Raw genomic sequence first — 12,657 nt, 5'->3', positions numbered from 1 at the left:
CCCAGAAGAGAGAATTTAAGTCCTTTTTTCCTGCAGGACATACCTTTTTGCTGAAATTTTTAATTTTATTTCCCGTGAACAGTTGCTTTAAACTATTGGATAATAGTTTTCATGAAGCTTAAAAGAAAGTAACATTTTCCCACCCCCTGAAAATCAGTTTCTGCTTATCCTCTGACAGAGCCTCTTGGGCAGGATGAGCGTGTGTGGCTCAGTAGTAAGGAAATAAATAACAAACTTCTTTAGCAGACAGTAAAAAGGAATAATAGGTATAATTGTTTTAAATCCCCACCTTACTGAGTAACCCCTCTTCAGCAAATGAATCCTGCTTTGTCAATATTGACACAAAGCTTTCCCGTGGCGCTGCTCATGCAGACATCCTAAGTGTAATATTAGTGGTTTTACACTGTTTCACTTCTCTGCCCGAGCCTTAGGAGAATAGATTCTCCCTGAACAAATCTAATTTTTCTCTTTGCATGCACAGGGTAAGGTTGTAAATCGTGAAGAAAATGCAGTTTTCACGGTTTTAACTTTTGAAAAAATGCAATTGTAACGCTTGGTTTTCTGTTTCCTGTCTAATAGGTGGAAGTCTTTGATCTGCTTTTTGTCACTAGTGAGAGCAATTCTCGAAAGACCTATGTTGTACATTGCCAAGACTGTGCACGAAAGATAAGCACGAACCTGGAAAACTTTGTGGTGCTAGAACAGTACAAAATGGAGGACTTGATGCAAGTCTATGATCAATTTACATTAGTAAGTCAAATTAATAAGTGGGTGCATAAATACATTATTTGTAAAGCAGTTGTAGACTGTCTTGGTGCTCCGTTGTATGAGTGCCGTGGACTTTCTGATTCAAGTGGAGGTTTGGGTTGTATGTGATATGTGCAGAACAAAACCTGAAGAGTCAGACTTGTGTGAAATACTACAGTAACTTACTGCAGAACATAACCACTGAGTTTTCAGGAAAAGTATGATGTTACAATTCATAAAGTTGTGGCTTTAAAAATCCAATAGAGATCACCTGAAGACCATAACTGGATCAGATGGAGATGGGAAGAATCAGGACAGTGAAGCTTGGAGAAACTAGCACCAGGTTCAAGAGCATCTCTAATACATTGGTTGTGGTATGAAGTCAGTATAGCAGCAGAGCATCCTATGCACTCAGACCCTTCCTTCCCCTTCCCCACCCATCCCCTCCCAAATCAGCACTGTCCTTCTGCTTAGCAAGTGGATGCTCTCAAACAGTTCTGTCTCTTGGCTTGGGGCCTCCTTTGCATTTCAATTTAAAGCAAAAAGCCTCTTTGCCATTATAGCTCTGTGCTATATATATGCCAGCCTCCTGCTTTGAACTGTGTCAGCACAACTGTCCTAACATTTCACCCAGGTTTCATTGTTCCAGGCAAAGATGGCTTTTTTTGTAACCACGATGAAAGCGATGCTGGATGTATTTATAAGCCTTGGCTTTCTGTCGAAGGAGACAAACACTGGACTAAGTGTTATGGGAATTTCATGTTGAATTTAATACGACAGCCCAGTAAGGGCTGTGCCTTCTGATTCATTTCCAGGTGCTGCAGAAAATGTGTATTTAGTTATTTCATGTATTGGTAGCATGCCAAGTTGTGACCTTCTGAGTTAAGGCCTCGAGGTTCAGCAGTTAGAGGCTGGCGAGAGTGTGGGACCATATCCTCTGAATTTAATTCTCTTCATTAGTTCCACAGAGCCTGGGTTGGTTGAACTTCAGTTCACACTTCTAGGAGGTCACTGTCATTATAGTCTGTGAAATGCTGCAATTTCAAAGTGATGATCTGTTATAGAAAAGCATATAAATAAACACCTGTTCTCAGAAACTTCATCCAGTTGAGTGGAAATGGGGAAGAATGTTTCTGTATGGAGATGAGAGGGAGGGAGGGGTATTTTGTTGTCTGTGCTTATACATTATATAGGTAACAGTGATGATACTGTCCCTAGAACAAGGGCTCTCAGCCTGTGACTAGCTCCTTTCCCCTCCAAAACCTAAGGCTGGGGCCCTGAAGGACACTGATAATTGTTCTTGTATGAAATTGGTGTGCCATTCATTTCTTTTAAAGAGGATACAGATTCAGTTGGGAAGAGTCACCTATAAGTGACCTCTCTCAGGTGTAAGAGGAGGGTCAAGGTTTGTTGTAAATCACAGGATGAAGATAATCTCAACTGGCAAAGGTGCAATAGGCCAAAGAGAGACTGGGGTGAAGTACCAGGAGCAAACACAGGGATCAACCAGCATTAGAGTTCCATAGCTGGGTACTCTGGTATGATCTTAAGTGTCTTTAAAGACTGTGAGCAGCTTCTTGAAGGGGTTCCACTAATTAGCAGGAAAGGAGGAGGAAATGCCATCAAAGACTCAGTACTTTGATGGAATGCCACAAAGTGCAATACTGGGAAGCAGTTAGGTGTCTTCTAGACCTTGTCTTCTGACAGCAGGCAGGAACAAGACACCTCACTCTTGAGGCACTTTGTCCCCAATCTGAGATCCTTTCCACAGATACCTTAACCTCAGGGGGGTACGTTACTGTTCAGGTAGAGGGGAGGAGGGAAAATGAAGCCCACAAGGGCTTTGGAGAGCCACAAATGGACCATCTCCCCATTGGTAAACAGGTTGAGAATCCTTGTTTCAGAGTGTATAAAGATATATCTGTACTGAGCCACATGCAGCTCTTTGCTGCCACAGTGGGACTCGTAGTGGCTGCTCACATCATATTAACACAGACATCCCCACAGCATACTCCAGTCTGCAGTACAGGCAAAATCTTAATGCAGAGTGTTCATAAAATACACGTTGTATTTGAGTAAGGTGGAAAAAAATGCCAGTATTCACTCAAAAGAGTCCTGAAGTGTAAAAAGAATAGTGTGTGTGACTTTAAACTCTCATGGTTACGGTTTGTGCAGGTCTTGGTTAAACACAAGAGTTTTACACCGTTGTAGAAAAGGTAATTTAATGTTTTCTCTTTCAGGCTCCTCCATTGCCATCCTCCTCATCTTGACATTTTTTCATGGACATTAAATGAAAACTTTTCTGATATTCAGGAAGTGACCCAGTTCTGCACCACTGATTTTTGTAGCTATCCCGTAAGGCTGCTGGCTGAAAGCTGTGTCTATGCAACCTTCCAAGTGCGGAGTGTCAACCAACTGGACAGGAGAGAGCACTGCCTCCTACTCCAGAACTCAAAACAAATAAAGCTCATCCAGCTGTACTTCAAAAAAATAATTCCATGTTTTGTATATATCTGACAAAACTGGCAACATTATACAGACTACTGACTTGAAGACCACCTCTTTTGTATTTCTCTGTTTCTGGGCTGATGAGTTGGTTTCATCCATTTTTCCCCCTTCAGAATTTCCCTTGGAAAAAGTACTAGCTTAGCTGGTCATTTCTTTGTAAGGTAGTTAGAAATTTTAAGTCTTTCTTTGGGCAACTTTTTTTTTTTTCTTTTTTTTTTTTCTTCTTTTTTTTTTTTAATGTGAAGAGTTAGGTGATATAAATTTTTTACTGCTTTTATGTTTTTCTGTCTTGTTTTGAAACCATGACGGTTACACTTTTGGTTCCTAAATAAAATTTAAAACAATTAACAGCCAAGTCACAAAGATAAATGGGTTGCACATAGACTAAGGAATAAACTTCAGATTTGTGATTTTTGTTTCTAATCTTGATGTAAATTTACACTATTTATAAATACATATTTATTGCTTGAAAATATTTGTGAATGGAATGCTGTTATTTTTTCCAGATTACCTGCCATTGAAATTTTAAGGAGTTCTGTAATTTCAAACACTACTCCTATTACATTTTCTATATGTAAATAAAACTGCTTAGCATTGTACAGAAACTTTTATTAAAATTGTTTAATGTTTAAAGTTTTTCTATTGTTTGAGTTTTAAAAAGATTTTATGTACAGTGCCCAGTTTTTGTTCTTTTTTGAATCTGATTATATATATTTTATATATACTCTTGTGCTTGTGTATATATATAATATATATAGAAACTCGAATATAAATATGTGTATAAAGATTTAGAGACTAAATTTTTCTCGTTTTAAGTTTTACATCTATGGTAGATTTGAGGTGTCTACTGTAAAGTATTGCTTACAAAAGTATGATTATTTTTAAAGAAATATATGGTATGTATCCTCAAGACATAGAATGACCTTCAAACTGGTTTATTGTTAAATTGCACTTTTTGCAATAACAGACCAATAAATAGTTGCTGCCAAAATGTAGTAGTAGAAAATAAGTAACGGCTAAATTTTAAAGCTCTTCAAGAAAATACCAACTTTGACAGGAAGTTTGGCACTAGTTTTAGAGGAGGAATGAAGAAGATTGAGTTTTGGTGGGGATGTTCTCTAGATTTCAACCAAATTGCAACTTATATATTACAATATGTTCTATTAACGATTTTAAAAGTTAAGACTGAACCATCTTGGCGTCATTGTTGACCCCAAAAAAAGGACGTTGTTTTGTGGTATTCTATTGTATTTTCACATATTTTGTAATACGAATTCACTGGTAAATTTTTGAAGCACTAGGTTTATTTAGGACAAGTTTATAATATATCATTGTAACAGTTTGCAGTTTTAATGATGGTATTTATTTTAAGTTGCTCCTTTCTCATTAGCTTCTTGAAAATGCATTAAATCTAAATTTCAAAATTGATAGCTTTCTTATCGATCAGAGTTGACTGATGCAGAAGGTTCTGCATCGAACAGTTTCTCATAATTTCTCATTAGTGGGGTATGTTAGTGATTGCATTGTTAAATTTTTTGTAATCAATGTGAAGTGTTACAGGCACAGAGCATGCGGATAGTTCCTTTTGAACAAAAAGAATCGCCTCTTATGTTGTAGCTTCAAACGAAGGGTGTTGTAATGAAAAATCAGCACAGTTTATCTAATGCTGTTACAACAGTTTAACCACAGTTACAGCTGACTTTCTTGCTAGTTCCTATAGCACTTGGACAAAAGGGTGTAGAGATTAAAGAAAAGCGTAACAAAATGCTCTTGCCAGCAAAATTATCGACTAGCAGTTAGGAAGCCAGTATTTGCAGTTCTGTAAAGATGTAAGTCTCAGCTCTTGATAACAAACTCTACAAATCATAACTTTTTTTTTACTTATGTATTTTATGCAGTCATAAATATTGTAATCTTGACAAACCATGCTGCAGCTGAAAAGCTACTCCTTTAAAGTAGTCTTAAACCCAAATAAAAGCAAGATACACTTACCTCAACTAATGGTAAACGAAAGGTCCTCATTTCTCAGTGCTGTAAAAGAACATTGCTAATTAGGGAAAGAGCTACTGTGCACTAGTCAAAAGAGCTTTGTACCTTTCCTCCCCTTTGGAAAAGAGGATATGGCATTGTCAAGGAAGAATATTCATATTTTGCCAATGAGCAAGTAGACCAAATCAGTAGAGTGTCAGGCAACGTTGCTCGTGCTTTTGGGAAGGTCGTGTCATGAATTTGAATTGCTGCAGGGCTTTAATATTTTGCAGTTTCCATATTTCTTAATCATACTCTGCTCCCAGGTGATGGACAGTTCAGACCTATAAGCCGCTATGATATAGAATGCTTTTGTTTCATTTTATTAAAAAAGCACAAGTTAATATTTTATCGGTTGTACTTCTTAAGAAGCACTTCTGCTGCTTCAGTTATGAAGCACATGATGCCAAGTGAAGCATTTGTAATGTCTTGAGTTTTCCAAGCATTAGGAATTGGGCAGGGCGGGGGGAGGCTGGAGTCTGGAGCTGAAGGGAAGGAACTGGCTCACTTTCCAAGGAATCTTGGTCTTGGGGCCTTTAAGCTCCATAGCTGAGCCCTAGTGCAGGTGGTTTCTGATTTGCTTGTGGCTACAAATTGTAGTAGCAGGCAGATTAAAGATCAAAATGTGAAAGGATGAAAATGGCCAAAGATGTGGCATTTGTTGTAAGAATTTTCAAAAAGTTATAGGCTGATAGAAAAATGATACTGTTAGGGGATGGATAAAACCAGAGATAAAGATGGGTTTTAAAAAAAAATAGTAAAAAGTTGAATTACAGATAAGAAGGAATTAGAAATAGCAACATTTGCTACTGAGCTGTGGATCTGAGAACTGTCCTGGAGGAGCTTGACAAAAAGGGATCCCTTAAATGGGGAGAATAAATAGTTGTGTGTTTCTGAGCATAATTAAGTCCTTCCATAAATATACTCAACAGAGCACTTGATTTTAAAGCTTTCCTCTGGACACATAACTTGGGAGCAGTGTCTCCCTGGTTTTTTTGAGAAGTCCTACCGGTGTTTACAATTTAGAAGTAGTGATGTTGGTATCTATAGACAAAGTATTTAGATGAAAGTCACTAGAAAGTGAGAAGTATCTACTGACAGGAAATCCCAAAGCTTCCTGAATTTGTGTGGCAGATAACTTGTTGATCCTAAATCCAAAGTACCCTGAATCTGTGCCTTCTAGGTGGAAGAAGGACTTTCCAAGTAGCATTAAAAAAGGATGATGCTTTGCTTAAATGAGCACAGTTTATCAGAGGTGGGCCAGGCTTGGGAATTCTGCAGCTGGTGATTTCCTGGCCACAAATAGATTTATTGGTTAGGAGAAGGAAAATGCAAGGGTTCAACCAAGACCATAGGGAGGAGGGTACTCCTCCTTGGTTGCTGCCCTGATCCTGAGAAGGGGTTCAAATGTGTTACTCAGTGCAGGGGTCAGGAAGGAGTAGGATGTTTAAGCCTGAGCTTCCCTAGGTCAGAACCATTTTGTATGGGGCCAGAGCACAGAGCCATGATGGGGCCAGCAGATGAGTGTGGTAGGAAAGCTTCCTGTAAGAAGGACTTGTCCATAAGAAGGACATGGAACTGTTGGAGCAGGTTCAGAGAAGGGCCAGGAGTTGACAAGGAGGACTGGAGCACCTCCCCTGTGGAGACAGGCTGGGAAAGACTGCTGTTCAACTGGAGAAGGGAAGGTTGTGTGGAGAGCTCAGAGCACCTTCCAGTGTCTGAAGGGGCTGCAGGGAAGCTGGAGAGGAACTGTGTTGCCAGGAACTGTAGTGACAGGACAAGGGGTAATGGGCATAAGTTAAAAGGGGGGAAATGCAACTTAGAGTTAGGAAGAAATTCTTCCCTGTGAGGGTGGTGAGGCTCTGGCACAGGATGCCCAGAGCAGCTGTGACTGCCCCATCCCTGGCAGCATTCAAGGCCAGGCTGGATAAAGGCCTTGAAGTTCCTGGTCTGACGGGGGGTGTCCCTGCCCATGGCTGGGTGTGGGACTAAATGAGCTCCAAAGTCTGTTTTAACCTCTTAACAAATACGATTCTGTGATCTTCCGTGGCTGCTTTAGCCAGTGTGGGAAGAGGCAAAGGAATCACTCCAGCTAAGAGTGCATGGAGGAAAGGCTGATGAATGTGAGGATTTACCTCGAGGACGGGTCAAAAGCCAACCAGTGCTGCCTGTTGCCATTGTGCTGGTGCTGAGAGCGGAGGAAGGAAGGTTGCAGGTGATGCCCAGACAAGTTCAAGTGGAAAAGGAAGCTGAAGCTCAACCCCAGGCAAGCTCAGTGCGGGGCTGCTGCCCGAGGGCCCCATGAGGAGGGCACAGGGTGCCAGGGACAAGGCTGCCAGGAAGGTGACAATGCGGGCATGGGAAGGGCACAGGGCAGCCTCATTCCAGGAAAACAACGGCATTCCTCCAAAAAGAGGGGAGAGCAGGACATTTGGGAGAGGTGGAACGTGACGTTTCCTTTGCGGTGCCAGAAACTCCAAGCAAAGCTGAAAATGGAGGAGAGGGAGAGCAGCTGCTGGGCAGAGCCCCCGTGGTGACAGGGTACGTGGGGAGGGGGTGCAGCACAGCTCTGTGTCTGGGTTAGGAACACGGGGACCGTCCCTGAGCCCCACAGGATCCGTCCCTTTTCACCACAGGTGGGAAGAGCTGTGCTGTCAGCTGCTGTGCCCAGGAGGAGCAGTGCTGGCCTCTCCCACTGCAGTAAGGGAAGGGAGAAGGGATGAGATGTAGAGGTGAGGGGTGAGGTGCATATATCCTAATTTACTTTGGGAAGCCATAAAAACATACTGAAGGGTTGGAAGATGGGAAAAGGCACCTCCCAGTGACAGCAGCAGGGAGGGCTCAGCTCCCAGCCTCACTAGGGCAGCAGTGTTGGTGTTTTACAGGTCACTGCCAGTTCCGGCTGCCAGGGGCCTTTTTAAAGGGTTAAAATGCCATTGCTGCTGCCCCTGCCTGGGGAACAGTGGGGCCGTGGGCACACACAGCAGTTGGGATGCTTGTGGAGCTGGGATGGAAATGGGTTTATCGTTGGAGCTCTCTGCCTCCCTCCTGTCCTTCCCCTGAGCTCCTGACAGGCAGTGGTTATTCTCCCACAGAAGGCAGCACACTCCCCGTTCTATTAGGACGGAGGACTGCTCTCAAATAGTACATCCCACCTTTTTTTTTGTCTCACAGAAGGTATTTTCAAGCTGTAGGACAGAGCAATTTAAAAGTAGCAAAATCCCAGGCAAGGGTTAATGGATGGGCTAATGGTTAAACAAATGGGTTTAAAGACCTGACTGCTTTAATTCATGGGGCTGGAAGATTCTTGAAGGAGTCACACCCACACAACTCAGCCACTGCCAGAGTCCATGGGAGCATTGAAACGTGGCATGAGGGAGTTGGCTCCATGTACATGCAAAAACTTAAAATCATTGAAAGGGTCAGGAAGGGACACCGACTGAGAGAAGAAGAAGCCTAAGATGTGTGCAGTGACGTGGCTGGGCTATCATTTCAGCCTTGTGGGCACAGAGAAAATGATCAGGAATAAAGAATGTTTTCAGCCCTTTCCTCCTCTGTACTTTTCAGTACCAAATCAGTGGGAAACTGAGTAGTCCTTTGAGGAAACTGGGCTTTTCTCGTGGCAGTGGTCAGTCAGCTGTAGCTGTCAGTGCCACATGCTGAGTGCAACATGCAGTTCATGTCCTGGATGCTGCTGGAGCTTTAATCTGTTCAATTTTTGAATATGTAAAATTTAGGGGTTTGGAGTTGGTTTTTTCCCCCAAAAAAACAACCTGTGGGCTGTCCCACACGCTGACCTTCACAACAGTAATTTGAAGGACTTTTGTGGCGCCTGGAGAAGGCTGAGAGGTGGGCAGTGGGTGCAAAGAGGGTTTGGTCACCTGTCTGCAAGCAAGGTTCAGGTGGGTGCAAAAATGACCTATTTAAGAAACAAAGTGGGCCTCAGGTAGAAGTGAGCACTGGCTACTGGAGGATAAGTGGATTTTTTCACACCCCCATTTGAGCTGTGAAAAAATCCAAGAACAACTAGGAGCCAGTCCCAGTAGCCACAGGTTTGGGGTTTTCAGGGGGAGAGCAGGGAGGAGTCTGGAGGGCTTTTTAAGAGTAGTAGCACTGGGCAGGGTATCCAGTGCAATGTGATAAGAGCATCTGCTGTAGCTCCAGTAGTCGAAGACCTCCTTAAAGGTCAAAAGTCTTCATAGCTGGAGATCTGGAAATGTATACCAGGGGCTCAGGAACTGCTGGCAGGCTCAGGATGGACTTAGGGCTCTGTATTTCTGTGCAGGACTTTGTCTTCTTGAGATACCCGTGTTATCTCTGCTGTTAAGTGCTGATTTAGGGACGTATCAATTGCAAACAGAGCAGCTCTCTCAGCTCCCATGTTGGGCACCAGGAGGAAGGAGGAGGAAGGTGGAGCTGGCTCAGCTGGCACAGGAGAGCAAATTCTTCCAGCACAGCGGCTGCTCGAGTCCCCTGGACTGTGTGAACCTTTTGGGAGCACAGCAGCTCCTCACAGCTTTCCTTGAGTCCTGTTGGAGGAGAGCCCAGGGCAGGGCTGGGTGTTCACCCACATCCCCTGGGGAGGGCAGACAGCAGGAGCTGGGGATGTGTTGGAGGGGATTTACGGCTGCTGCTCCTTAATACTTTGCCCATCTTTTACCTCCTGTTGCTTCCCAGGTTGGTGCAACCCTGGAAGCCTGGTGAGAGCACCCAGGAAAGTTTGTTTTCAGGTGGCAAAGTGACTGTAATGATGCTGGAGGAGGCAGAAGTGCCTAGGCAGCCTAGGGATGCTGATAGGGAGCCATCAGATAAGGGTGAGGATACCGGATTCCTGGCGGGGAGATTTAAAAATAAAAAATTGGTTTCAGTGACAGGTTGATGGGGTATAATGTCACTGAGAAACAGAAGTGTGGGCTCAGCCCAGGGTGCCCCATGGCACATGTTTTGCATCAAAATACTGAGCTTTGGCCAAGAACCAGCCCACAACTGATCAGGGGCAGATGGACATCTTAGGAGAAAAATACTTCAGCTCTGCATGGATTAGGTTTCCTTCATCATTATCCCTTCCTGCACTCAAATGCAATGAGATTTTGGTATTCCTGAACATGGATGAGGGGAATTGCTGTGTCTGTGTGCACTGAACCGTGTGTTATTGATGCCATGAAGATTTTTTTCCTTTTCTTTTATACCCCTGTTATACCTTTTTACAACTTCTGTATTTTTAGTACCTTTTGCCTACATTCTTGGACTTGTTTGTTCAGCTAGGAATGTTCAACATTTTAGAAACTTCGTAGCTAGAGATCAGTGTGCCCCAGACCCCAAGGTCCTCTCCAGAACACATTCTGTAAACCAAGATAGAACCATCCAGGGGAAGGCTCCTTGGGGAGGGGGGCTCACTTGAGCCTCTCATTGGGGAATCTTTGATAGATCTGCTAATTAGTAAAACCTATAATGTTATACCAGATCTATTGTGTGTGTGCATTGTGGTGTGCATGGAGGTGCATTCCATCGGGACGTAGTGCACCTAAGGATCCTTAAAATAAATACCAAGGTAAAATCCCTTTTTCCCTTCTAACCGTGTTTGACTCTTGGTTATAAGACCAGGAAAAGGCATCATTACAACCATGTGATTCTAAGTCAAGTCACAGCCTCACAATTAAATCCTGCTACAGCATCTTCATTCTTAGGAGGAATTTCTTCACTGAAAGGGTTGTCAAGCATCAGAAGGGGCTTCCCAGGATGGTGGTAGAGTCACCATCCCTGAAGTGCTCAAGAAATTAACTGGACGTGGTGCTTAGTGCTGTGGTTTAATTGACGTGGTGATGTTTGGTCAGAGGTTGGACTTGATGATCTTGAAGGGCTTTTCCAATGTTAATGATTCTGTGTTTTTTATGATCTTGAAGGGGGTTTCCAATGTTATGATTCTGTGGTTTTTTTGATCTTTCAGCTTTTACTTGTGTTCTGTAGTCAGAAATTCTACAGGGTTATCTCTAAGATACACACAGACATTTCCCTTGTAAAAGAAAAACTAAAAGATCTGAGGGAAAAATACCAGTTTTTGTGACAAGTGTCTTAATGGTGCAAGAATACAATTTTTTAAAGGCAGCAGATGAAGAAAATGATGAGCAAATTCTAGCAAGGCAAAAATCTGGGCAGGCAAAAAATTGTTTGACCGAGTGTTTGGTGATCCCCCCTCAGTTCTGGTTAACAGAGAAATAATACGTGTGTCAGTAGGTGATGATACCTTTGAAAAGCTGCTTCAGCAGCTACAAAGTGAAAAGCAAAGGTGGAATGAGTTTCCCAGCACCGAGAAAAATGAGTTGGCAATTACCATAAGTACAACTTCAGTTCCTAATTTTCAAAATCAGTGCAAAATGCTGTTTACAGAGCTTGATGGAGCCTCTAGCAATTACGGCTGTGTTATGAAGAATACCATGGCTAATGCTCTCTATGGCTTATTTACACAACCACGAGATGGGAGAACATAAGACAGCATATGAATGAAGTGCTGCTGTGTTTGAATAGGTATTTGATTGCCCTGTGTGTGCCAGGAGCTGCCTTTTTCAGCTCTCTCTGGTGTTCCTCCACCCACCGGTCCCGCTGGCGCCTGCAGGGTAAGAGCCCCAGGCCCTGCCAGCACAACCCATGGCTTCCTTCTGTCGTCGGGGTCGTGGCCACGAGATGTTTTGGGTGTGATTTGGACACTGCTGAGCTGTGCATTAATGTGGAAACTGCGCTAGAAAAATCAATTTGGCCTCCAGCACGGAAATATTCCCAGCCCCTGGGCTCGTGGGAGGGCTGGTCCCCTGTCCACAAACCACCTCCTCTCCCCCAGCAGTCCATCCCAGGGGTGCTGGGGGTCACAGGGGCAGCCACTGCAGAGGTGCTGGCTCCTGAAGGAGGGTGCTGGGGCAGCTCAGCACCTTCCTCCCTTGCTGCTCATCATCAGCCAGGCCAACTGGTGCTGCCAGGAAAATGAGGAACGTGGTGTTTTCCCACACAGGTTCTGCTGAGAAAGGGTCTTGGGAAGGAATGAGGAGGTTTGTGCTGGCAGATTTTGGTACCTGGAGAGAGGATAGAGGGGTGGAGCACCTTGCTTCAGTGTTTCCTTTCCTCCCTGCCAGTGATTCCCTACATTTGGCATTTCTGCCCAGGGAGCCCCTGCACTGCAGGGACGGTGGGTGCAGGGCAGCAGTGGATATGTGAGTTTAAATAGTGGTTTTTTTCTGTGGCTGAGGAGAAGCGACGTGCATTTCTTCTCATCTTCCAGAAGCTGGGTGGTGTGACTGCTTTTGAAAAACTTGAATACACAGAAAAAAAAAAAATCTCACATAGAGAGGAAGTGCTGCTCACTGCTCTGTGTCTTTTTTTTGC

The 12,657-nt window shown here is 43.5% G+C and overlaps 1 protein-coding gene across 12 annotated transcripts in view; it reads left to right on the top strand.

The window, feature by feature from the left end:
* KDM6A (lysine demethylase 6A) overlaps positions 1-5,627 on the top strand; it is a 152,375-nt gene extending 146,748 nt beyond the window's left edge. For 5 of the 12 annotated variants that reach the window (XM_069024782.1, XM_069024485.1, XM_069024561.1 and 2 more), the window contains 2 exons: positions 580-750; positions 1,012-5,627. In XM_069024782.1, coding sequence (XP_068880883.1) covers positions 580-750; positions 1,012-1,068 — 228 coding nt within the window. In that variant the 3' untranslated portion in view covers positions 1,069-5,627. The other 7 variants (XM_069024842.1, XM_069024644.1, XM_069024706.1 and 4 more) reach the window with 3 other exon arrangements.
* Positions 5,628-12,657: the final 7,030 nt, after the last annotated feature.

The sequence above is a fragment of the Aphelocoma coerulescens genome, chromosome 1 (genome assembly GCF_041296385.1).
Source record: "Aphelocoma coerulescens isolate FSJ_1873_10779 chromosome 1, UR_Acoe_1.0, whole genome shotgun sequence".
NCBI classification, from domain to species: domain Eukaryota; kingdom Metazoa; phylum Chordata; class Aves; order Passeriformes; family Corvidae; genus Aphelocoma; species Aphelocoma coerulescens.
This window is presented reverse-complemented; position numbering and strand designations above follow the sequence as displayed.